The following is a 26,955-nucleotide window of genomic DNA, read 5'->3' as shown; positions in this document are numbered from 1 at the left end:
GTTGTTTTCATGAGAGCTCTCATCCATTACAAAAGGGTTTTTGCAAAGGTTCACCTTTTCTGTAGATTATTTGCCTCTTCAGGTGTGTATAGCTGAATGAATAGGTAATATTTCCAATCAAGAAATATTCTAAGATTTGCTTAGTGTAAATAAATGGAGTAAGTCCCTGAGGCCCTCTCTATGATAGTTATTTCTAAAGTACAACAAAAGTGAAAATACCTTCAGCAGCCCCTTCAGTTGTTTCCCTCTTTCTCTCCCTGCTGCGGCAAGGGAAATGTTATTTCTATTTTACATGTGAAAAAACTCAAAACAGATCAAGACCATAAGTATTCACTTGTGTGCTGTAATCACGTAAAAGTTTGTTCTGTGCAACACTAATGTACATGTTGCTTTTGCAGATGGAGCATTCATAGTTTTGCTCATTAGGGCATGTTGAACTTCATTTTGCAAAACAGACTTGATTGGTTCAAGTGACAATTGAGATGTCATGTGAGTTTTTGGCAATGATAGGGGTCTGACTCATTTCTCCAGAGTAGCCTTTCCTCTCTTGTTATATGATTTCCAGTTTCTGCCATGATAGAGCAAGAATGGACAACAGAGTATCTTCAAAATATGTTCAACTTCACTAGGTAGCTTAACCAGGGCTCTCCAGTGCATTTAAGTTAGACAATGAGAAGTTCTGTGCTAGTGGCAGTGTGATCCTGTTGGATAGGTTGAATTTTTACAGGTTTGAGGTACTCAGGGTTGGAAACTTAGTAGTCTACATCAAAGTGCTGCCTAAAGACTAATAAACAAATTGGCAGTAATGAGGGTCTATGTTCCCTGCTGATGGGATTCAGGGCTTTGTCAACAGGCATCATAGGGATTCACTGACAGCTAGAATGGAGGTTCTTGAGTTTTTTTCTGGACTTGAAGTCTGTCTGTGCTATAGGAAATGATTCAGGCTTTTATTTAAAAGCTAGATTTCCTTCCTTGGTGCTCCTGGATAGCTCACACCTGTAAAAATGCAATGGATTTTTGCATGGCATTCAAAAGGCATCTCTTTAATCTGCAGCCAGACTTAGTTTCTTTCTAAAATTAGTCTGTCAAAATAATTAGAAATTAGTATGAGCAAAAAATACTTTGCTGAGCTGTAGCCTCTGAAATATTTGTCTGAATCATTTCCAGATGAAATACTTCAGAGGACCCTGTGAGATAGATGTGGCATGTGTATTTAGAGCCCAAAGGATTTAAATGTAGGGCTGTGCCTAAAGCTGGTATTTGTCATAAACTAAAAAGAAGTATTTGTATTTTTGCCTTGAGAAGGTAGTTTTAAAAACGCCTGTCTATAATATTTTTTCAGTTATGTTTTGATTTCATCAGCTAATCTTGTTCTGTTGTGGGATTTAAATTTATTTATTTATTTCTAAAGTATTTTGAAAATCCTTGTGCTGCCATCTGGGCCTCAGTTTGAAGTGATGATAAAAGGTGAGGTAGAATCTGGGAAAAACAGACCTGTATCTACTGCTGCTGAGTGCTCAGACATTCCACCCATCCTTTCCAACAAGCAGTTCATTGCCTGGGGATCAGTATCACTTGGTTCATCAGTGTAAGTATAAGTTGGACAGCTGTTCATATAGAATATCAAGTTAAGTATTTTATATTGCACTTATTTGAAGTAAAATTTACTATTCACATTAATAATTTGCAGCGATTTGTTCTATGCCTCAAGTGAAAGAAGCAGTATATTCCAATTATTTTTCTTGTGCAGGAAAGTTTAGAAAACAGAGTGATCTTGAACAAGTTTTACTTATTCTTGAGGACTCTTTAGTTATTAGAATATCTGATTCTGAAAGTTTAGTATGTCATGTAAATAGCAATGAGGAGAAATGTATTTTTCAATTAAGCTGATAGAAAAATTCTTTCGGTTCTTTTGATACCTATCTCTTGCTAGACATTAATTATGCTTCATATCATCCATTACAACAAACAGAAGCCAGTCTGTGTAATGTAATTTGACCATCTGAATAGTATAAACTGTTGAACATCCCTTAATTGATTTGAATGTTTCAGTGTTAAAACTTTTAGTGATGGAGAATCTGTTTTGCCCCTAATTATGAATTGCTTTATTGTTCAGACTGCTTGTTGTCCTCACTTTTTCAGGTTCAAGTTTGTAGGTTCAGTATTCTATGCTTTAGTGAAACTGTTCCTAATTGTCAGGATATTCTTTGCTTCTGTTGTATGTAAAGCCTGCAAGTTTTGCAGATCTCTGAATTTGTAGTAATTATTCCTTGAAAGACTAATCCTCTGTTGGTTGATACGGAAGTTTTTGAGGAGTCTAATGATGTTCCTGCTGGTTTAAAGTCAATCCATGTTTGTTGCCAAGAACTGTTTCTGATACATGCATTTCTGTTTTTCTGGTTTGTTAAAGTGATGTGCTTCTAACAGTAGTTTTGGGTATTTGCTTTTTGGGAATTGCTGCTTCTACAGTAGTTTTGGGTATTTGGTGTTTGGGGATTGCTGCTTCTTTCTTGTAAGCTGCTATCTTTTTTTCTGTTCCTCCTTAATTAAAACAATTTTAATGAACCTTGGTTTTAGGAAGCTGAAATTATTTCTGTAATTTTGTTTCAGCAGAGTAAAAAAGAGTGTCTGTCAGTGTTGATAGAGAGAGGTTTTGCTCTCTCTGTACTCTTTGATTCCAACTGGATGATCTACTATTTTACATTGTAGCAATTTTAAGGCTTGTCAAATTCATCTGTCAATGTTTTCTGACTTGTTAAAGTGACAAAGGCACTTGCTTTTGCTGGAAATGTTCCCTACCTCTGCTGAGGAAAGCTCTGAGTACCAGAAGGCTGGTCAATGCTAGGATGTATCACAGAGAAAAGAGAAATTCAGTCAACCTGATTCTGTCAAGTGACCATAACTTTCTGTGTTGCTATTTTATGGAGGAGTACATGAAAAGGAAAAGTTATCCTGAATTTAGTTCTCTACAACTGTTCCAGTGAATCTGGGCCACACTAATCACAAGACTTGGTTTCTGCATAATTAATTGTCTCTGGATAATCTCATCATAACTGTATCCTGAAGTGGGGATTTTTAAGGAGTTTTTGTAGTGATACAGTTGCTGGTTTCTTTGAAAGTTCAGGCTGTTAAGTATGGTACTTGAGCTTCAGGAAAACTATATATATGTATATCTGGGGATTGTTTTGCAATATGAGTATTCATGGGTTGTGGTGTATAGCAGTGTAGGGTATAAATTTGACAATTCAGAAATAACTTTCTATTTAATATATTCTGTTGTTCCAAGAGGTGATTTTTTTCCCATTAAATTGCTTCAAAATTTACTCTTCCTGTTCCATTGTTTCCATTAATTAATAGATGCAGTTAATTTGTATTTGCTGTAAAATCTAACCAAACATATTTTTCAGACAGAAGAAGCTAATCCTAAGAAATGCCTCTCCATCTGCAACCCAGCATTTAAGACTGTTGATAAGAGGCCAGGATCATGACTGCTTTCAGGTGGCTGTCATTGAAATTTCTCTTTATTGTTTATTGCAGTTACCAGGCTATGTTTATAGTGGAAATGTTTTTGCCCTGAAGTGTTAGCAGGCTGTGTATTTGTTTCGAGACCGCCAAGATGAGTGTGGTAGCAGAGCTTAAGCGACACTGGCATCCTTGGGAGCCACTGAAATGGGAGCACTACAGCAAACTGGAGCTCAGTTTGCAGCTCTCTAAGCTGCTGTATCACAACAGAGTCAGTACTTGGTGGAGTGATCCATCAGTGACCCTTCTTGCAGGATGGAGTATAGATGAGGATAGAAAAACCAGAATTAGCCTTCTGGAATGACCACGGTTAATGGGTCTTTTTCTTATGTTACCTGCATTGACTTCTATCCCCTTTTTCCCTCAAATGTTCAGAGTTTTAAATCTGAACCCTTATACTGACAGAGAATTAATGTAGTGCTGGTAAAGTTCAGCCTTGACAGGTTGGGGACTGGGGACAAAAAAGTCTGTCTAAACTGAGAGGCATCAAAATGTTCATGATGGGAATATAAAGTATCTTGGACTTTCTTTTTCATTCCATGTTAAGCATTGCGACTTTAGATATGCTGTAGTTAAAGAAGTTAAAGTGGAGTTCAAAGAAGTTAATTCTTCCTTCCAAGTATAGTAAGTTTTACTGCTGTGTTTTTTTCCTATTGTAGTCACTCAGTTTTGATGTGTCTGTTTTTATAGCTGCAAAGTATATTTGGATCAGAAGAACGCTTAACAAGCAATTGGGAACTCAAAATGCGTCCCAAAGAAGATACTAACATATACCTGATGTTTACACCCACTCGAGTAACTTGCTGCTTTGCAAAACTGGAAATCAAACATCTGGGGATTCGAACAAAGCCAGGAATTAAGTTTACTGTAAGAGTCCCAACATAGCTTCTAATAATTTTAAATGTCCTTTTTTTCATAATTACTGAAAATGTAGCACTGAATAGCTGTTTCTGTCAAAAATCTGAAAATTCAAAGTAGATATTGTGGGTATCTGTGTGTACCTGTTCAAATCATATGGGCACTAAATTTTATGCTTTGAACAATACTATCAATTTTGCATGCATGTCTTTTCTTTGTGAAGGATGAAATATTTTATGTACTATATTAAAAGTAGCCTAAGATTTTACATGCAGAAGTGTTGTAAAATCTGAACTTCTCTTGTTCTATAGGTAGGTCTTAAACTTGGAAATAGAACTTGAAAATGATTGAGTAAATTTAAGCTTTTCTATTTCTTACAAGGGCTTTTCAGTTCACATTTTTAACATTTTCATTTGTTTTTCTGTAACTCTATATAGTTCACCATAGTTGCACATAATTTTTTTTTAGTAAGAAGCTTTTTTCACTTGAAGTACTTTTTTTTTTTGGTGGTGGGCTTTTTTCTCTCCCAGATACCGTTATCTGGATATGGAGGAACAAGCAATATAATTTTAGAAAATGTTAAAAAATTGTCAGATAGCTTCATGGTTACACTGGAAGGATCACTGTCTGCAAGATTACAGAAAGCTTCCTTCCACGTGAGAAACACAGGTGCCCGGGCTGCCTATGTTAAAGCGCTGTGCTTGGGAAACCTTCAGACAAAAACAGTGATGGACCCTCAGGTTATGACAGTGTCTCCAGAGAAGTTTGTACTAAGAGAAGGAACACATGAAGTAAGTACAGTGCTTTGTTCTGAGCAAATTTTATGAACTTAAATTATTAATGAAAATGTCTGACTCATTCTTTATTAAAATCTCACTGAATTTTTATGTCCTGTTTCACTTGTATTGTAGTAATCTGTTGGCTCGATCCAAACATGAATACCAACAGTAAGGTTGTTTTTTAATTTTTGTTGTCTTTATTTTATCAGGTGATTACTGTAACATGGAATGCAATGGAAAAGGACTTTCATCCAAGCATGATGGTATCTACAGTATGTTTTTTTTGGGGAGATGAAGTTTCTAGGCAGCAGTATCGCAGGTAAGATGTGCTTTGCTGTTGTAGCAGATGTTTAATAAGAAGTTAAAGCTAGGGGTATGTGCTACCACAAGTTTGGTTGTATTTTTTTTAACATATTTACAAAACAAGCAAGAACAACGTAAAAGATGGTGATGATATATAGAGATCTATTAAGCCTTGCATCTATAAGTTGTTGATGGGGGTTTGTTCATTTATGGCTTTGCTTACATACTGTAGCTACAATCCTAGTTAAGGATTTGATTCTATTTTAACTTTCTTAAATTCAAGTGTGTTGGGTTTTAGGGAAATGTTTTCTTTTTTGTATCAAAAGAGATCTGTGTTCTCTAATGTGTCTCTAATGTGCATGTAACTTGAAAAAAAAAAGGCTTATGAAAGAATAGTTCTGATATACAGGAGTATTAAGTTTCAAACAGGGTTCATGTCTCTGCTGAATTCTGTTGACAAAGAATGTGTTTGAGTAGGTGTGTATATGAGAAAAACAATATCCACATAGACTCATGATATACTAAGGAAACTTGTTGAAAATACCTTGCTGATCTTAAATAGGGGTCATGTTATTCTGCATTTCAGTTTGTACAACTCAAATGCACAGAAATGGTGTACTCTGCTTTCAGTGGCATAAGTGGCCCTTGTGACTTGTGCTGTCCGTGGGGTATAGGATATGCAGAATGTTAAGGCTAGGTAGAGCACTAAGGTGCTGATGATCATCATTCAGAGCAAAACTTCAAACAGCATTATTTCATTGTTGCTTTTAAGTGTCATTACCTGACAACATGTGAAAGTCAATTGTGTATATTCTTATCCAAATGAAGTATTAAACGCAGCTGAATTTAACTGCGTAACTTTGAATAAAAAGCTCATGGAATAGCTGAGTTCCTGACCTTGTCAGGAAACTGGTTTATTTTAGATATCTTAGAAGATGCTTGTTCCTGATATTTGGTATGAATTGTTTTCTGTGAGGCAATGCTCACTATCTTAGAATCCTCTTTAAAGGGCTGAAGTACTTAGGGAACAGTTTCGGTCTACAGATCAACAGAAAACCCATCTAGAAGCTCAGTATAACTACACAGGTATTATTGGAAACTTTTAAAATTCAAATTCTGGATGTTGTTATGTATGCAAACTGACTTGTTGATTTGATTAGTCAGTGGGCTGGCATATTGTTCTTGAAAACAGTGGTCTAGCTGGTTGTTTCTCGGTGGGAGGTTCTCTGAAATCTCCCTTGAAAGCTTGAAAGAGATGTGTATGCTTGCAACGACTGAGTTCTCTAAGCCAGCCCAAACCCATTCTGTAATTGTGGACTAGAATGAGAACATGATTTGGGACTTAGGGGCAGGAATGTGAAATGAGTACTCTGCCTCACCTGCCAACTTGTGCCCCAAGTTCCTTACTCCAAAATTATATGTAGTCAGCAGCTCGGTAAGTAGCTTAGACTGAGAGTTAGTAGTGTTCAGGTATTCTTTCCTCTTCCATGGCTCTGACCTTATCTGGGTGCCACATTTCCTCTTGCTGACCTGTAGCTTCCCATTTTTCCCAAGACTATTTATATCCCTGTGCCTCTCAGTCTTTTCTATTCTGTTGGAATCATGCTCCTTGGCTCAGTGTTCCTGCTGTTGGCTGGCACCTGCTGCCACTCTGACATTGACTAGTCAATTTTTCCTCTCAAAAGGCTTTCACTTGTAAACAAAATGGCATTTTCCTGCTTCCTGTGGTGATTAAAACATCACTCAGATGCCTGAGGTGCTTATCAGAAATCTAGGTAGGTGTGACTGACAGCAGAGAGCAGGTATGGAAAGACAAACATATGGTAACCATTATTTCAGTGTTTCCTTTTACTCTGCAGCAATAGAGCAGGTATTTATATAACCACTTTAAGACTGTGAAAAGACTTCTGTTTTAAGTGAATATTCCCAGATTTGAGTTTGGTGTAGTCAAGAAATGAAGTGAAAATTATGCTTGATTCTGACAATTCTTATCCATCTTTCAAATTTGTTGTTTCTAGTACTTTGTTTAATTTAATGACTCCTGTTTATCTCTAATAGAGCTGTGATGTATAAACGTGAGGTTGAAAAACACATAATTCCAGAAAATAACTTACTGAGAAATGCTGTATTTGATGAAGAATTTCAAGGGGAGCAGCTTGTGACAGAAGGTAGGACTGACTTCTTAAAGGAACAATATAATACTTGTTTTCATGTGGCAAATGTGCTTTTGGCTTGAATCCTAGTTACTTTTTCACTATTTTTTTAATAAATGTAGAATAAAAGTTCTGAATTTGGACAGTTGTATTGGGCAAAGCTTTATTGTGATTTTTTTTTTCCCCAGTCCAGCTGAGGAGGAGTGTGATAGAATGGCTTTGGTGGGCACCTGGCATCCAGCCAGGGTCAACCCATCACAAAATAATTTGCCTTTTTTCATTCAGTATCTATTTCTTTAGATGATTTTCTGTACTTTTCTCCTAGCAACATGAAACCTCAGTCTGTAAATATTATAGCATTAAAAATGCTGGGTTTATTTGTAAAGTATTTGCCTTTTGAACAAATGAGAAAGATTCAGTTTGTTGTACATAGATATATTTGAAAATTGAGAGGCAACAATTTGGCTGACACCAAAATATATATTTCTTTTCCTTTCTAAATTTAATAGTTTTTTTCTTCTGCTTGTTAGTAAGGAATGCATTAAGAAGAATATAATATATTTTAAAGGGTTCCTTAAAGCACCCCCCCAACTGTTCAATCCCCTAAGTGTCATGAACAAATTTACTGTCAAACCCTATTCTTGAGCTAGTTATATTCACATGTGGAATAACTTACTGTTGTAAGGCTACTACACCTGAAGAAATGTGGTCTGTTTCTTTCCCTGTGAGTTGTGTATTGTATTTACTTGGAAAAGTAAAGATTTTTTGCTTTTATCAGTCATCTTAGTTAGTTGGAGTGAAATCCTAGTGAATATTAGATACTTGGGTTCTGGAGTATCCTTTGAAGTTGTTATGCCAGTGTTAGAAAAAAAGTAAAACTCTAATTTAGCCCAGAATCAAATAGTATATAGCATTTGTATAAAGGTGGAAACTATATAATAATATTTTTATATTTTTTTATATATGGCATCTGTTATATCTTCTAATAAAAAATTTTAAATTGGTGTGTATTCAGATTTATATATTGTATTTGATGTTAGTGTTGAGCTATGCCTGTTAACTAAACATGCAGGAAGTACTTTTGGAGTGATCTATGATTTCTTAGCTGATGGATTATTAACTAGGTCTATGTATTAAATCTCTGTGGTGTAATTTCTGAGTATTACAGAATTTTTCTTACTAGAATGCTCAATTACTCTCATTTTTAGTGTGTGATTTCCCACGAGGGACAAATGATATCCATCTTTTCTATGCAAATATGCAAAAGGTTCTCCTTTCTGTGGTTGGATATTCCACTTGTGATCAGGATGGCTTTCAGCAGTCTCCTGGACCCCATTTGGAATTGGACAGGTACTAGAACCATAATTAGTAATTACATGTATTATATGTATGTAATTATGTCTCTTTTTTTGTGAGGGTGGTTAGACTTTGGAACAGGTTGTTCAAAGGGGCTGTAAAGTTTTCATCTCTGAAGAAATGAAAAATCTGACTGGTCAATGTCCTGAATAACCTGCTGCAGCTGACCCTCCTTTGTGCAGAAGTGTTAGACTGGGTGATCTCCACAGGTCCCTGCTGATCTCTAGGATGAGTTGTACAGCATGGTGTCAAACTCAACTTGCCTTGCCTTATTTGTCTATGCAGTATTTGTTTTCTCTGTTTGTTTTATTCAAATTATTTTATATTATTATCTTCTGAAGATAATTATTTATTTTAATTTCTCTTATTCTAAATGGTACCTTCCAAACATTCTGTGTAAAAGCTGATCCTGATAGAGCTGCTGGATTGTTTTTTACTTAATGGAGAATTGAATTAAATTGAGGGCTCATGTAAAAAGTATTGTACTTTAATAATAAAATTTTGAGAAATACTAACAGTAGGCTATTATAATTACTCATGAGATTTTTTTTATTGCTTTTGCTTAATGCAGTCTTATTTTCAGGTCTGAGAACTCTGTCAGACATACTGCTGCAACTTTGGATGTTCTTCCTGTTAAAGGGCCTCAGGGTACTTCTTTATCTGCAAAAGCTAAAGATTTGGTTCAGAATAAATCAGATGCTCAACAGACTTGGGCTGTTACACCTGAGTATTTGACTTTGACATCTCCTTCTATTGGTAAGTATTTTTTTAAGTTAATTAAATAGCCACTTCAGTATTAAGATAACTGTGTTACCTTAAGGTGTTTGTAAGGTGTTTGCATAAGGTGTTTGTAAGTGTAGGTTGGCCAGTAATCTTCATGCAGACTTGCATGGATTTTTGGATGAATTATCGGGGTAATGTACTCTGTGTATACATACGGAATGCACTGCATACCTATGAAGATTTTAAAGTAATGTGAAGGTAAAATTAGGGCAGAAAATAGTTTTATTTTCATTGATGTATCTCTGTGTCATAGGCATTTTTGTGAGTTTCTGTATGTATTAGCTTTTTGTTGTGTTACAGGTGAAACAGCAGATATTAGACGTGTACAAATTCTCAACAATTCCAATAGAACGTTGACATTTGAACTTTCATGGCCAGCTCACTGCCTTACTATAACCCCACAACATGGAGTTGTTGAACCAGAGTAAGTATATTTCCATAAGTTCCTTTATGTGTGAAAGTGTGGTGAGGTTTTGGAAGCATTTGTTTTTAGTTTAATTGTGTAATTAATTTAGGAATTTTAGTTGGTTTTTAGGAATTTACTTCAGTTTGCTTAGACTGTACCCTGAAACTTTTAGTTCCAGGGTATAGAATTTTTGTCAATTTGCATGCAAATCTAGTTTTTTTTTTTTTTTTTTTTTTTAGGACCTTATCCTTTTACAGTTGTGTATAATGGGAATGTTCTTCTGTCATGTGTATAATCACCTCAATGCCAGAGATTTTCTGTACCTAGAAGTATTATTATTATTGCATAATTTTCAAGGAGCTGAATGAGTGAAGCTGAAGCATTAGAAATCTCTTCACAGTAGTTTTTTTGTTTAGAATTTAGTTGTACATTTAAAAACAAAAACCACTTCCTCCCTTCCCATGACCAAGAAGCAACCCCCAAAATAACAGTTCCTACAGAAGGCTTCTCTTCTGGGGACTTAGTGTTTTCTTTAGCAAGTGTGCTGATATTCCTCACAACTTGGTTTTAGGATTTATTTTTTTTTTATTTTATTTTGAGTAAACTGGGTTTTGCCATTCAACCTTTGGCTTCTCAGTATCTGTAGGTATGAAAATAATGCCAAGCCAGTGTCAGCTTGCCCATGCCTTGATCACCATTTTTTTGGAAAAGTAATCATAATATCACTGTATACGAGACTTTTCACACATGGCAGCAAAGACTTCCACAATTTATGCTCACCTCTCCCTTCTAAATATCTGGTGTTTTTTTGAGGTTCGGTTTGGAACAGCTTTAAGATCCTGTTATTAAACTATTCTCATCTTAGAATAAAAAAGTTTCCCACCAAAAAATAGGTTTTGCTTTCAGAGCTGTATTTCAGTTGTTGCTTGAACTTTGAAGATGTTTGCCCAAACATACTTTCTCTTCTCTTCCTGCCTCTCCGATTGCATTTTAAGCACTTAATTTCATATTCATGTAGATGTAAATTTCTGGGAAACTTTCACCAGTAGTGAGAACAAAATAGAGTTCCATGGAAGAGCTAGGATATCTGCCACTCACTGCGGATTCAATCAGTGCCAAGAAAAGTAGTCTCAAAAAGCAGTAACAATGAATGACTCTCCAGTCCTGTGAAAGTAAGGACTTACAGAATATCTCATGCCCTAAATTCAGGATTGTCTGGATGATTTCTTAAAAAGAAGGTACTGAAGGCCTTCTGCAAGCTATTTTCTTGCAGTATAGAATTTTAAAATGTGTTCACTGGAAAAGAGTAGGCAGAATCCTCACATTTTGGGTCCAAGTAAGTAGTTTGGATCAAGAACAGAGGTCTGCAAGTAGGAAGCAGACCCGTGGGAACAGCTGACTTAAGCACAGCAAGCTGCACTTTTGCCCAGTTTTCTATTTTTCATGACCATCTCCTTGCAGTGCCAAGGTCAGTCAACCTTTCAGAACGGGAGCCAGCCAGAATATTTTATACTCTGTACTGTGCTGGCTGGAGCCTGCAGAACTCTTGAACTGAGTTAGGCCATGAAAAGAGGTGATGTGATTTCTCAGTGATGATGAAAGAAGATCCTGGGATCATGGCCATTAAACCTTAATATATCACATATCTGAATACCTTAAATTTAAAGATGCTCTCTTAAAAGTGCATCTCTTTTTTGGGTGGGCTGGTGACAAATGTTGTAGATACTGATTCTAGTACAAGAATCATGCTAGTTGATTTTTTATTTTTTTTATTGTTTTATTTTTAGAGGCAGTACACTAATTCTGGTGAGTCCTAATCCGTCACTTGCCACAAGGCCCACATTAATTCCTTGGAGTGGCCTAATCTATATCCATTGTGATAATGGACTAAAGGTATGTGGTTTCCTTGAGACTTCAGATTGCAGCTTTTTATTTTACTTTGTCAATTCGAATAAAATTGCTAAAACCTTTTAGATTTGAGTCAGCAGCTCTGTCAACTTCCATTATTCTTTTCAAAGGTCTCAGAGAACTAAAAAGAAAAGTACGATGCCATTTTGTAAACCGAGATTTTTAGTTCATTCATCTCTGAAGAAATATTATGATGTGAACACTAACTGAATTTCCAACAAAATTGCACTCACCACTGCCTTATGCATAATTTTCTAAAATACTATGTATATATATATATATGTAGATGTGCACACATAAAAGTAGTCTGTATCATACTGTAAGATAAAAGAAGTTAAAAGAGATTATTGGACAAATCACCATAGCTCCTTTTGAGGTCCCTTAAGGTAAAATTGACCTTCTGGTCTGTGATAAAGAATGTCTAGAACAGGTTCTGCCTCCTCATGGATTTTAATCCGAGACCTTTCGCTGATTAAGTTGAGGCATAGAAATAAAATTTATGAAGCCAGCAGTTTTTCTTTTTTCTGTGTAAGAGCAGAAGGACTTCTTGGTAATATCTCCTAAAGACAGACTTTTTTTCTTATTTTTACAGTCAGTGTGTGTTTTGGGTTATTTGTAACAATGCATGGAGAGAGAAGTAGACATTAAAAGGATAAAACTGTATCTACTTTCTTTTGCATGGAGGGAAGGGTGAGGTATGATATAGAATTGGAAACTGTCTTCAAAAAGCCAAACAAACAGGGAAGTTGTTGAGAAGGAAACAATGACTGCACATAGTTAACTGTGCTATGCTCTACAGTATGAGAAAAGAATTTAAGAAATATACTAGGACAAGTCTAGAGAATGTAGCAAAACCCATACAATTATAAGAAATCTGGTAGTTAATAATGCTTTTGTCACTTATTTGCTACCTCTCCAAATGAACAGAAGTATGCGAAGATTTTACTAGCATTAACTGAAACTTTAAAAATTCCTAATTTTGTAGCAGAAGTGAACACAAAGCTCCTTCTGAATGAGGCAGCTCTGTTTCCATCATCTACAACAGAGAATGTTGTAGAAATTGTCAGTTAAACTAGTTGAAATTACTATTCCTATTGAATTAAAATGCCTAGATAGCAAATTTTCAGTGAATGTTCCTTTTCTGCTAAATTAAACTTGTCCTAGAATCTTTCAGCTTTTGAGGCTGGAGAAGACCTGGTGATTTAATATATGAGAGCTTTCCTCTGTTGAAATGTAAAGCTGAATATAAGCTCTTGCAGCTCAAGGAAATAGAGCTAAATAGTTTGACTTGTTAATATATCAATATTCACTGTTTAAAACTTTGCTTTTCTCCAAATTGTGCAAAAGTTTATAAAAGTGGTTATTCAAGAGGCTGTTGCACAGAGCGTGGCTGGATCAGACTTTCCATGTAGAAGATGTGATATACTTACTCCACAGTCTGAAAATCCCACTGTTGATGTGCCAAAGCCTCTCCCCAGGCTCCCTCTAACAGAAATGGAGATAAAGAACAAAAACATTGTTTTTCCTAAAACAAGACCTGGTCAAAGCTCAGGTAAGAGGAATTAGTTATTAATTATAACATCTGTAGTATTTTGTGTTAAGAGTCTTTGTTTACTGTATTGCATGTTTAGGAACTTTAGTGCCTTGACTTTGGTTTTGTTCTCTTAGTCTAGTAAGTGTGAATGACCAGTTCCCTACTTCTGCCTTAAGTTTGAAATGCTCTTCCTTTTTTTTTTTTTTTTTTTTTTTCCTCTTATACAGTGTAGTTACACCTTTTTTTCCACAGATAACTTTGCATACAGGCAAATCAGTTGCTGGGTTTTTAAGCTATTATGACAAATGCAGCTACACTGTGCCTGGAAAAGAGTATTAAAAGGCTACTATGTCTGCTTGAAACTCTTTTGGCTCAATGCACCTTTGCAGTAGATCCATTCTCATCTGCACTTGTGCCCATAAGATACGTGACCAATCTGTTTGTCTTCAGCAGGGAAATAAATGCTCTTCCTGAAGACAATAGCAGTGTCAGCTGTAAGGCTGGCTGTCCTTGTCTTGGTACATAGTGATCGAGAAGGATAGTGAAGATAATGGAGTCTAAAATGCTTGGTCTGTACCTTTAATTCCAGGAATGTTTAAAATTCTCAAAGTAACTCTATGGAACTCTCATTCTTTTATCTAGATACCAGCATTTTTTGTAGTACTTAATTTCTTTAGGTAAAGAAGGTTGTTGTAACGATCCACTGACATAATTTTTTCCAGCACACTTGAGGACTTTCAAGGCCTGATTTATCAATTATATCTGGGGTTTTTTTGCTGAAATTACGAAAGGATTCTAATAGAATACTTTTAGGCTTATAAATTTCCTATATAATATATATCTGCAGTTATACTTTTTAAAGTGCTATTCCAGACTGAGATGACCTTGTCCTATTAATTCTTGCCAAGAGACACGAATTTATGTGTATGCTGAGTAACAAAACAGATTTTTTTGGTACAACTTTATTTGGTCCCAGACTGGAATACTCTTGTGTTTTGTCTCTGAATGATCAAATAATGTCTTGGGAAGGAGTTGGATATCTTTTGGGTTTTTTAGGTCGAGTCTAGATTTCTTATGTATAAGCTTTTACAAATTTTATGACAGTGTGCTTTGTTTGAGTCTGCTCTTGAGACTTGTTAGAGTGAAAACTGTTTCCACTAAACTTGTGTTCATCTAGAAATATAGTTTCTGCTTAACTCTTTACAGCAGAGATACTTGAACAAGGATGTTTAATATACTGGTCTGATATTTCTCTTTTAGAGAGTTACCTGGAAATGGAGAATAAAGGGAATGAAAATCTGATCTGGAAATTGTCATCTTTTGCACCACCCTATGTTAAAGTGAGTGATTGCTGTGGGAGTTTTATGCACATCCCTGGGTTTTATTTTAACTTCTCTCTTCCTGTTGTGCTCTTTCTCCTTGCTGCCTCTCAAGAAAGAATATATATTTGAGCATGATCTCAGTTACAAAGGTTTTTTTCCTCTGTCCATATCAGGGAAATGCTTTCTCATTTTTTTTTCAGGCCTAATGTGCTCCCTGACTGAATCAATCAGTGCTCTGTGGTACAGTTTCTGCTTCTCATAGTGCTTTACAGAGTTTGCTAATGCTCATACAGTATTATCATCCATATTGCCTTAAATAATCAAGCATAAATGAAAGATAGGTGTCTCTTTTTGGCTCTAGAATTCCAGACTTGTCTTGTTCCAGACTTGTGCTGCTGAAATCGCACTGTACATGGTACAGTAGAAATTTGAGTTAGGTCACAGATATTTTTATTACACTGCTGTTACCTGTGCCTAGCTGTTGCTGTTTTTAAATGTGATGATTTTTGATTTTATGCTAGAACTATTATTATTATTATTATTATTATTATTATTATTATTATTATTATTTATTGTTGTGAAACGATGAAAAATGGTTGTGTAGCACTCTTACCAGTACCCGGTGGGATTGAGTAGTCATGTTCCAGCCAGTGCACCACCTCTGAACTGTAAGGCAGTAGTTGTGATGACTGACCACAACTATTTAGTAGTTCAGTCTTGATTAATTTGCTTTTAGGGAGTCAATATCAATTCTTCACTTAAAAGCAGCTTAATTGGGTGTATTTTCCTCAGTTTTCTGCAAGGGGTGTGTATGTGGGTGTATTGTATGGTTTCACGCTATTTTTTTCATTTCTCTTCTGAATCTGACTCATAAATTTATTTGCAGGATGTGGATGGAAGTAGTTGTGTTTATAGAGTTCCTTACTCCTCTTTTGGATTTTCCCATGTTTCCGGTACTCTCGAGGCTCATGGACGAGAGAAGGTAAACATTTATAAATATTTCAGGCATATAGGTGTATCTCACTTGTAAAATATGATCTTAAATGAGAAGTAAATTTTATATGATAATGATAAAATGTTGGCCTTTCAGTGTTGGGTTCTGGAGTGTATCAGCTTAATGCAGAGTTGATTCTAAGAATTAATGCAGTCAAGCTAGTTTGATTTCAAAGTGGTGGTGTGTTTGTGTTACTGTTTGTGGGTTTTTAAGGGCAAATTATTTTAGAACAGAAAATTACTTTAAGTTATTTTGTTATTGTAAAATTCCAGAAGAAAATGGCAAATAATTCTGGGTTATTACAAAACTAGTGTAAGCACCTGATTCCCTTCCTTGAAACATTCTTGCTATACTTACTCAGGAACACTTATGTATTCCTGAAGTTGGTTTCATTTGACTTACAATTTTATCTCCTGGCCAGTAGAGGGTTTCATAACAACAGTTATAAAGCACATCCAAGGATAGACTGAATGAGTTTGTAAGGGTCTTCCCTCATCTTCTTTCACAGTGCTACTTGAGTTTTATCTTTTCATCTTCATTAACACCTATCTTTTCATTGTTATGGATAATTAAGGCAGTATTTCCATAGAGATGCAATTTGTAATCTGTTTACAAGAATAAAAAAACTTATTCCTGTCCAGTTTCATAGTAATGTCATAACATTTCAAGCCATTATTTGAATTTAAGCAATTGTATTTACCTTAGCAATCCTAGTTCAGGCCTATTTGAATAACATTTACATCATCATTGGCATGCCAGGATGGGGGCTGGAGCTGATAAGGTACAGTGCTATCATGGTTGGCTATTTTTTGCAGTGGAATTGATGTTTGGCTAATTATATATAGTTGTAGTGTTCTATTCTAATCTGTCACTCTCTGTCTCTTCTCCCCTTAACTGAGTTCTGAAAATAATGCAAGTTTACTCTTGAATTAACCTGGTACAGAACTATATGGAGACAAGCCTTTGTTAGATAGGTGACCTTTAACGATGATCAAATTTGTAATGTACGGGTTGGTTTAAATTTCAGGCCTTCTAATAATTGTAGCTTACAGAATTGGAGCTGAAGGAGTTGAGTTATTCACAACTTTGTTGCCAGATGAATGAAGTTTTTTTTCCACTTGCATACATTTTCCTTCGTGGTCCCCTTTCTCTCCATTTTACTAACAGAAGTAATTGTGCCAGCACTTGCTGACTTTGCTAAAAGCAGATTATCTGAACTCAAATTTTGTTCAAAATTGCTTGCACAACATATATTTCATCCAATTTTTTCCACTTCTGGGCAAAGGAGGACTAGCTGATTGTATAGTTTTCTGCAAGATCACCTGTGTGTGCCATGTGTGTTCTATAGCGTATAAATTTTGTGCTGGCTGAACCATAACTTTGTACAGGTAAAATTGTGAAGAGGTGAAGACTGAAGATTATGAATGTTCTGCAAAATTTTTCTCTTTTTTTATTTTTTTTTTTTTTTTGTAGGTTGCTGTAATCTTTTCACCTAGAGATAAAGGAGATTACTCGCAGTTCTGGGACCTTGAGTATTACTCAGTTGAAAATCCGAGTAGGAAACACAGATTAAAAATACAGCTTTCTGGAAATGTGAGTATATAAAAGCTATAAACACTGTCTTGAGCACAAATTTTTGATAACATTATGATTTTACTGTACACTACTCTTTTGTATATACATTGGTATATTCTGGGAAAAAACTCAACCCCGCTAGTATTTTTGCTGGGCTAAATTGCATATTTTTTCTTATGTTACAAAAACACTCTCTTCCTTATGTGATAATGCATTATCTCTTGCCATTTATGATATAAAACTTTATTTAGCTCTGAGAGAATAGAAACAAATTTGTATTCTTGGGGAATTGTTTCTGTAGACAAATATGTTTCTATCAGTTTTATTTGGTTTTTTGTTTCAGTTTTATTTTTGTAAATAAACAGAGAAGTAACTGACCTTTGCTATAACACTTAACTCAATGCAGTTTTGAAATTTTCAAATATTCATCTTGGAGATGGGTATTTGTGTGTCTAATAAAACCTGTTTGAGTATTTTATCAGAGTAACAATCTAAGTGGGGATAATTGTGAAATTTATACATGGGAGCAATTGGGTTTGAGCTCTCCTTTGCTCCCCTGTTTTTCCTCAGCTCCAAATTTATGGTAAGGCTTGGAAGAAGTGGGTTGGGACTTGCACCTGGTTTTCTGTGCTCTCTCTCTCTCTCCTTACCTTGCTTTTTATCCTATCTATACAAGAGGAATTTACAGAGGATTTATTATCATAAGTAAGAATTAATTCTAATGATTAGTTAAATAAGCTGAATGTGAAGAGTTGTGTACAATCTGTATGGCATGATTGCTATATATGCTTTGCTGTCCTCTTCAGAAGGTTTGACTTGATTTTTCTAAGAAATCCATACCAAGATTTGGTATCTTGCTTTAGAGTACTAACCATGCTTCAGTAGTAGGAACCTTACTTAACCTTCTTGCTGAGGTACCTTACATTTTTTTATAGGTTCCTTGTTCCTTCCAAATTAATTGTGTTGAAAAAAGGTTTCTGTTAAATAACTTCTGATTTTTGGCATGAGAGTCCTGTATAATGTTTGATTTTAGAGGGTTTTTATTAAGCTTTCATCAAATTCTTTGGTTATAATTTTCCTGAAAATGAGGAAAACATCTAAATAATTAGTCTTTTTAAAGCTAGTGGAAATGTGGAGAAGATTAATTCTTTAACAGAATTCTCCAGAGTTTTAAAGAATTCTCTTCTTTAAACATGACTAATTGTCAGAGTTGTGTAAATCTTTGAGCAATGTGACTTGATGCTGATGTTTTTGAACTGCTGTGTCAGATTTGTTCTTGATTTTTCAAAGCTGTTAACAATTAGATATTTATAGCATCTCTGCACATGGGGAAAAAGTTCGTAGAAAATACTTGAACTGCATGTCATGATCATTTTCAGAAAGATTTGGAAAGGAAGTACTGTATTTATCAACTAGGTAGGGAACCATACACATGTTCAGAAGAGGGATCAACACAGAACATTTAGGGTGTTGCAGCTATTAGTGGAGAAGACAAGTGAATCATAATCTCCTATCTTCTAGGGATCGAGACTTTAAGCAGTGTTACTGAAACTTTGAAAAGGACTTGGGAGTCTGGTGGTTTTGCTGAGGCAGTGGGCTACAGCTGTGGTTAATGTGACTTTTGTTAGAATGAAGTGGGAAGAGTGACAGACTGTCATTCAGAGTGACTGAGTGCTGTTTATTTATAGAACCACTTCAGAAGAAATGAAAAATTTGGAAGAGCTCAGGAAGGAACTAAAAGAACAACATTAAGTTAGAAAAATCAGTGGCACATACCACTTTAATCTCCTAACAAATTAATTGTCATTTTGATTATGCTCTACATGTGTTTGCAGTCCTCACCATTGGAAACTGTAGTCAGGAGTTCAGATCATCATGTCACCAAAACCAGTCTGAGAGACAAAGAAAGGAGGGATTCTCTCTCTGCTCTTCAGCCCCAGCCTTTCAGTGCTGGTCATTCAAATTTAGCTTTTTCTTTCCTTGAGGAGCATTTGTTCCTGCTGCTGGGGGCTGCTACAGAGGGCTCTTCGAAGATCATTGAGTTGAGAATGAGTATTGTGCACAGGAGTCTTGGACTGGAATTTGGGTCTAACTGTTGGTCCCTTCTGGGTGAGCTAGCAAACATCTGCCACAGGGCTGAGGCAGCATCCAAGTCCTGACTGCTCCTTTAGCACGTGGAAAGTTAAGGACTTTGTAAAGAATCCCTGCTATTTTTTGAAGATACTACAATTAATTACGCGGTTTATGTACTTTGAAAAGTTAAGTAATGTACACAAGTAATGGTAAATATATTTAAAAGTATCAGCAGCACAAAGCTTCATCATCTTTGTGTATCTCCAAAGTGAGAAGAGGGAAAACATTTTTAAACTCCGTGAGCAAAATAATTCAAAGTTTCAAGCTTTACAAATTTCTGTGTTCCTGAGGTGCCTTTGGAACTGCAGCACTCAATTGTAGCCATTTCGAGTGTTAATGTACTGCTCTCATTTGAAATAGCAGAAGTCAGTGCTGGCTGTGGTAAAGCAAGCAGTATTTCAAGATGCCATTAGGCTGGGGTAACTTCTGATTATTTTCAATAATGTACCTTATTCTCATGCAGTCAACTTGCCTTTTGATAAATTAGAATTTGAATGATAACAGAGGCATGACACCCATTGTTTTTCACTATGTGGAAAAATAAAAACTCTTGGAACAGGAACACATGCACACCCTTCTTGTCTTTACTGGGTTCTACTGGGGTTCACGGGTTCATTTTTCAGTTTGCAACTGAAAAATATATTTTTTTAAGTTAAAATTTTTTAAATGGCTGCTGCTATTTCTGACAGACTGATTAGCAGCTTTTTCAATAGAAGAAATTAATGTCTAAAAGACAAGTTTGTCATAGCAGCTCTATTGAAGATGAATCTATTTTTTTCATCTTCCCTGCGTCAGGGAATCAACTGCTTGTCTAAAACGTCAGCACCATTTCAAAAATTGACATAATGTTGTACAACCACAAGTGTAGGAGGTTCTTTTGCTTCTTTAACTTTGTTTAAGATGTTGTGACCCAAGGGGACTCCAAAGAATATCTGGCAATATTAATGAAGCAATGCATAATTTGAAATTGGTTGTTTGTCCAATTATTCTCATTGGGTGATCTGGTGTCCCTGTGTTAGAATACCCTAAATGGGGGTTCTGGTGATTATCAATATTTTGGCCTAATTTCTGAATGCAGAAGATGCTGTAGAGTTCATTGGCTGATTCTGCCTTTCTGGAGAGGCCTTTCTTTGAGAAGAATGTATTGTTCATAGTGCAGAATTATTACAAAGCTTTTTGCTCTTTAGAGAGTTCAGATTATAATGCTGACCTATGTCTTCCTTCTTTCTGAGCAGTTGTTTAGCCAGCTTGGTTGTTCTTGAGGCACATGGGCATAATATCTGCAGAGGAAGTGAGGGGTATTTAGGCTTTTAGTAAAATCTTGGTTGCTTGCAGCCTTTTTGAGATTCCACCTGCACTGCTAGTTTGTTGTGAGCTGTCTTGTAATAAATAAGCATTCGTAAAGCACAGAAGCATGTTGACGTAGTCTTCCTAAATAATTGCTACCATCTCAGTGATACAGACTCTTATGATCCTGAAAGATTATTCTTTAAATAAAACATCTTGGATTGGGTAAGGGAAAATACTTACATTCCTGAATACGTAAGTACTTTTGAACTTGAAGTTTACAGTCTTCTCTGGTTTTGCCAATAGAGTACTAAAGCAGAAAAAGAAACACCAGTTTTGAGATCTTCTCCAAGTGCCATTACAAAAACTGAGCTTCCAGTTAGACCAGAAATGAAAGCTTGCTCTGAAGGACCACCAAAAAGAATAAGGTATGTAGGGACAAAACCTGACAAGAGTGTCTGTGGCTGGGTAAAAGGGTGTGGGAGTAGAACCCAGCCCTACAACCAAAACTGTTTTTACTATTTGTGTGGTGGAACAGGCTTCACAGAGAGTCTGTGCAGTCTCTGTGCCCCAAGGTTTTTGGAATTTAACTGGACAGCTTGCTCTGACCTCACATCTGACCCTGACTGGAGCAAGAGGTTGACCTAGAGACAATCTAAGTACCTTCTGACCTGAGTGATCCTATGATTCTATGTTAGAGTAAGCAGCTGTAAAAAACAGACTTGCCAAAGCCTCTTAGTGGCTTTGTATTGTTTAATCTTCCATACTTTTTCTTTTTGTTTGAGTTTCTAAGTTGTCTAACTATGATATGCTGTGGTAAATGAACTGGTATTGGTGTTAGAATTTTGTGTATACTTTTATTATATTTGCCTTTTGGATACCTCAGTTGACTATGAAGATAATTGTGAGAAAACCACAATACTGCATGTCTTTACCTTGCTATTCAGTCTTAAGTTGTCAGTTCTTTTACTATGGGATGATGTCAGTGTGGCAGGAGATTAAAATGTTTGGTTAAACTGGCAATCTTTGGTAAGACTCTAGGTCTTTGGTAAAACATATGGGGGAAAATTTCAGACTGTGAAAGTGTGTATAAGTAAATTCCTGTATATTTATGCCACAGCTATGCTTTCATTATTCTTTCTGGCTAAAATATCTTGTCTATAAAACTTAAGGTGAGAGAGGGAATGTTTTCTAGGTCTTTCCATTTTTCCTTACTTATTCTCAGAAAACACACCTGTTACTTCAAGTATGCAGTCAGTATACACAGATCATAAATGTTAAAATCTCAAATCCCTTTTTTAAATCAGACAAAAAGAAGTTATTAAAGGAGTGTATGCACCAGAAGATGTCTACGTTTTTCCTCTAACTGCAGTTGGGAAAACATCCACATTAAAGGTCCACTTGCGGAATAACTCCTGTACAACACACATGGTAAGTTTGACAGACTTCATCTTAAATAGATACTTGTAAGTCCTTTCAGTTGCTCAGCTTTTTCTTTTACTCTTGACAAAGATTGCAGTAGTTCGTGTCTTAGTTTGCTATTTCCAAAAGTCAATACTGGAAGAATTTTGATGTGCAGTTTTTCTGTTTTGTCTGACTGAAGAACTGAGTGTATTTGTAATATATTAATAGGAAAGTTTGGTAGATCATAGCTTGCATAGGCTTGTTATTATTCTGATTTACTGATTTTAATTTTTTAACTTCATTAAAGTATTGAAATAAGATTTTTTTTCCTTACTGTTCACATATGTAGGCATTCTTTTTTTTTTTTAAACCCTGGGTCTGTGTAAAGCTGTGTTTGTTAGTGACCTGATTTATCAGGGCTTAAATATAGTGCACTTTTAAGCATTTTGTATTAAATTACAGCTGAAATTTGTAAATCCCAGAGAGCCTTTCTACATCAAGCACTTCAAATACTATCTAAGGTGAGTAATGCATATGCTAACATTTTCTCCTAAGAAAAAGATTAACCAAGTAATTCATTGAGATAAATATCTTCTGTATATACAGGGCTATAAATATTCTGGATGCTTTTGTTTATAGTTACTGTCTTGGGGGGGAGGTTCGTGAGGCTTTTTTGGTGTGTGTGGGTGTTGTTGTGTTTTTTTTTTTTTTTCTCTTTTCTTTTTTTTTTTTCACTTAACTGTTCTCTCTAATCTCTGTTCGAAGAAGAATGAGCCCACACAGTTACTTCTGCATCTGCCAATTTCTTCCCTGCAAATTGTTTCTAACAGTGCTATTGCTTTTAATGTTAAGCCTAATGCTTCATGTAACCATTTGGCATGCTGTGCACAATCAAGTCATTCCTTCCATTTATACTTTCTGCACAACAGACCAAGCAAATTGCCTTCATCATGCTTCTAATTTGACAAACCTGCAGAGCTGTATCAAAGATTCTCTGCAAACACAAGATTTGAGCAGCCACTGGAATTGTCTGGTCATACCAACTATTTCAGCATTTTACCTGCATAAGAGAAATTTTTAAGTTAGTGATAGCAGTCCCTGAAAATAAACCCAGTCATCTGTGGAGTTCATTACAAGTATGTGACAGTAGTATTAGTCATCTTTTCAAGAAGTACAGTATCTCACATGCTCTTCTGCAGCAGTGGGATTGTCAGGAAGCAGAAATGCAACCATTTCATTAGAAGTGGTACAGAATACAATGTCAGTGTTTAAACAGGTTCCTATTTTAAACACGGGAAAAGCTAAAGGTATCGAAAGCAGAAATTGTGAGGAAATTGTAAATGGAGATAGATATTCTGTGTCCTAGTCTGCTCCACATTTATCACAAAGACAGGGCTGTAGTGGTGTTAGCCAGAGGTATTCAAGGTATTCTGAAGGCCACTTTTTAGTGCCAAGTGTTGTAACTCCTCTTGGGCTTGTGTTTGTGCTTCAACTGAAATGTCATCTTTTTATTAAATATTTCACATGAGATGGCACAGAAGAGTTTTTTTAAATGGGGGTAGTGACCAGGATAAGATCTGTCCAAATAAAGACAACCAGCTACATCTGTCTGAGGCTGTACAGCAGCAGACAAAGGACAGGATGACTTGCTTCAGTCATCCCTGACAAAAAAATAAGTAACTTCACTGAAAGACACTTTGATATTTCAAAAATATTTTTGAGGAATGCTGTAAAAACTATTTGGTACATTTTCTGCAAGAGATTATGAACTCCTCCTTCATTTATCTAAAGTAGTCTTAACAAGTTTAAAAGTCAGTCAACTTTTTTTTCCTAGTAACTTTGGCAGTTTTCTCTTCAGTTGTAAATACCAGCTTTTCCTATATTTTAAAAAAAATTATTTCTCTGAAGTCAACATAGTGTTCTCCTATTTATGATTATAAAGCACAGAAGATTTGCTTGACTTTGCTTGATTTGGTTTAGCACCCAGCAAATGGACACCTGAATTTAGAGATCAAGAGGCATTTAATACAGCTGTCATTTGCTAAGAAACTGCTCTACTTCACTGAGTTCATCTGGTACATATTCTGGATATTAATATTTGACAGCCAGATGTGGCCATCTTTTTGAAAGAGGAATACCTAACTTACTGTTAAGTTTCTGATATAGTGTAAGTTTGAGTATGGTCATATTGTTCTTTTTGACTAAGTGTTATGTAATATATCAGGGAGTATACATGTATTATTTTTGGAGATGATACAGACTTCTGCATCTCTTCTGGCTTTCTGCTGAATTTACTTCTACTGCTGTAAATTTTTGGGTGGCCTAGTTATATGCAGCTTCACACTCTATTCCTACTAAAATTTATGCTTTCTAACATAATGCATGTTACATATTAAATAGTCATACTGATGTCCTTCACTTTAAAAAAATTATTCTTTTTTAAATGAGCTGAGTAAATACCTTCAGCCTGTATATCATAGATGGTTAAAAAGACACTGCCAGATTTGTTACACAACACTTGGTAGTCGAGTATGAGACGTGAAACTCTGACTTAGTAGTATTCTGTTGGTGCACTTTTGATTGTAGTTCACTGTGATACAATTAGAACTTTATTTTTGTATTAACCTGATGAAAAAAGTACAGTACCATTCCAGTCTTTATTCTAATTCTGTGTACTCTTATTTTGTTGCCCAGGACATTGTTTATAAAAACAAAATAAAATTACTGGTGTTGTTACTTCAGCACTAAGGATAATATTAGAAAATGAGAATTATGTGTAGGGCAGATATTATAATTTCAAATATAGGTAAGGGGTAGAGCAGAAGTGTAGAAGCACAGACTGATTATGATAGGTTGGATTAGTATAGAGAAAAGGAGTATGAAAAGGTAGGAACACAGAAAAAGTAGGAAAAATAAGCACATTCCATAGGACTTTGGATAATACTGTACACTGTTAAGGAAAGAAAATGGAAGGTATAGTAAAAGCAAACAAAACTGTCTCTTTTCTAGTAAGTGATGCTGTGGATAATTCCTTATTTCAGTATGTGCCTGTAACTGCTACCTGTTTCAGTGCTGGATATTTCTGTTGGATGCCATGGAGAATTTTCAGCTATTGCTTGTCCAGCTTATATTTTAAAGTAATTCAGTCTTTAAAATAATTTAGTCTAAGCTTTTAACAATTCTCACCCATTACATTTGGTATGTTTTTATGTAATCCAAATAGTAGAGGAATTATGTAAAAAACTGTAAAACTTCTTAAATTCTGTTTGAGGATGGACATACTGATTTACAGTAATTCAGCAAAATATTTCTTAACGTGGAGTCAATTAGAAGTAATGGAAATTAGTAGCTTCAAATGCATGAATTTAGAAAAGGAGTTGGAAATTTTAGTGTACTTGCATGATGTTTGAAGGAAGAAATGTAGTAATTTTGCTCTAAATGAAGTTTATGCACTGTCAATATTGCCACGAGGCAGGCCAAACTTATCAAGGTAAACCAGCAGCAATAAAGTATTGTATTACTTTGTATAATCAGAAGGAAAACATGGCCTTGAAGATCAAGGTCCTTCAGAAGAAAAATAGATAATCAAATTTATAAAAATAAACTTGATGATCCAGTGCACTTCCAGTATACCATTTTGGTGAAAATCCAAACTAAACAAGAATTTGTCTGTCAGGTAGTATTTACTTATTTATTAACAATGATTATGCCCATAATTGCCTTTTTAGAGCCTGCCATTACATCACTGTGCCAGTCCAGTTCAAGCCAAAGGCAGAAGGATTGTTTGAAGATGTCTTCATTGTGCTGACAACCAAATATGGCCCAATTAATATTCGGCTATATGGTAAAGCTATTGCAAACAAATAGAACAGTTTTTTAAACTGTTTATAAGAATTTATAACAGTTCATACCATTTAAAATATTCAAAGATTTGCTACTACATTTCCATACTAATGCCCTACTTGTTTTGGCCTGTGATGCTGCTTTGATGAAAAGTCTTCTGTAAGATAAATTATGGTGCTTGTTTTATAAGTCTGTTTTGATACTAAAAACATTGAGAAATAACATTGTATATTTTAAAGTCATCATTTTATAATTTATGTTTCTGCACTTTTAAAGCAAATGGAAGCTTTGTATTTTTGCATTTATTAGAAATAGCTAAATGCTGATACATTTTATTTTAAGCATTGTAAATTCAGAAATAAAATCTATGTGTAAACAATTGATTCTACCTGATTTCTGTCTTAGAGGATTCTTTGCTGTAGGTAAGGGATCAAGCTACCTCCTCTTAGACAATGCTGAATTTGGGGGAGGGATGTGAGGGAATGGGGGGAGGCATTGCAGTCGAGAAGCTGACCTGCTAATATCACATTTCCATGAGGTAATGCTGGGATTTGACAATCAGCCCCTGCAGGCATAAGCACTGTTTTTAACTCTAACGACGTGAAAACAATGTAAATTTTAACATGAGCAATAGTGCCTTCAGCCCTCCAGAATTATGCATCTTACCCAGTATTCTGTCTCTGAAAGTCATATCAAGATGTTACTTTGAGAAATGTCTGCTTATTGGTTCAATTCCATTTCCTCAGTATCTGCTACCAGATGAATAAGGATGGGAGGTAGAGTCCAATCTATGCC

At 35.4% G+C, this 26,955-nt stretch overlaps 1 protein-coding gene across 1 annotated transcript in view; it reads left to right on the top strand.

Annotated features, from left to right (window-relative positions):
• The window catches only part of CEP192 (centrosomal protein 192), a 55,681-nt gene extending 29,164 nt beyond the window's left edge, over positions 1-26,517 (top strand). Inside the window, exons 26-43 of the mRNA XM_062487776.1 lie at positions 1,412-1,588; positions 3,408-3,498; positions 4,213-4,389; positions 4,911-5,171; positions 5,369-5,478; positions 7,521-7,630; positions 8,824-8,965; positions 9,555-9,727; positions 10,055-10,178; positions 11,948-12,053; positions 13,416-13,620; positions 14,863-14,942; positions 15,811-15,906; positions 17,392-17,511; positions 21,220-21,341; positions 22,221-22,344; positions 22,780-22,838; positions 26,046-26,517. Of these exons, the coding sequence (XP_062343760.1) occupies positions 1,412-1,588; positions 3,408-3,498; positions 4,213-4,389; positions 4,911-5,171; positions 5,369-5,478; positions 7,521-7,630; positions 8,824-8,965; positions 9,555-9,727; positions 10,055-10,178; positions 11,948-12,053; positions 13,416-13,620; positions 14,863-14,942; positions 15,811-15,906; positions 17,392-17,511; positions 21,220-21,341; positions 22,221-22,344; positions 22,780-22,838; positions 26,046-26,184 (2,416 nt within the window). The 3' untranslated portion in view covers positions 26,185-26,517. The remainder of the gene's footprint in view (positions 1-1,411; positions 1,589-3,407; positions 3,499-4,212; positions 4,390-4,910; positions 5,172-5,368; positions 5,479-7,520; positions 7,631-8,823; positions 8,966-9,554; positions 9,728-10,054; positions 10,179-11,947; positions 12,054-13,415; positions 13,621-14,862; positions 14,943-15,810; positions 15,907-17,391; positions 17,512-21,219; positions 21,342-22,220; positions 22,345-22,779; positions 22,839-26,045) is intronic.
• The last annotated feature ends 438 nt before the right edge of the window (positions 26,518-26,955 follow it).

The sequence above is a fragment of the Cinclus cinclus genome, chromosome 1 (genome assembly GCF_963662255.1).
Source record: "Cinclus cinclus chromosome 1, bCinCin1.1, whole genome shotgun sequence".
NCBI lineage: Eukaryota > Metazoa > Chordata > Aves > Passeriformes > Cinclidae > Cinclus > Cinclus cinclus.
Note: the sequence above shows the minus strand (reverse complement) of the source record. Positions and strands in the feature narration are given on the sequence as shown.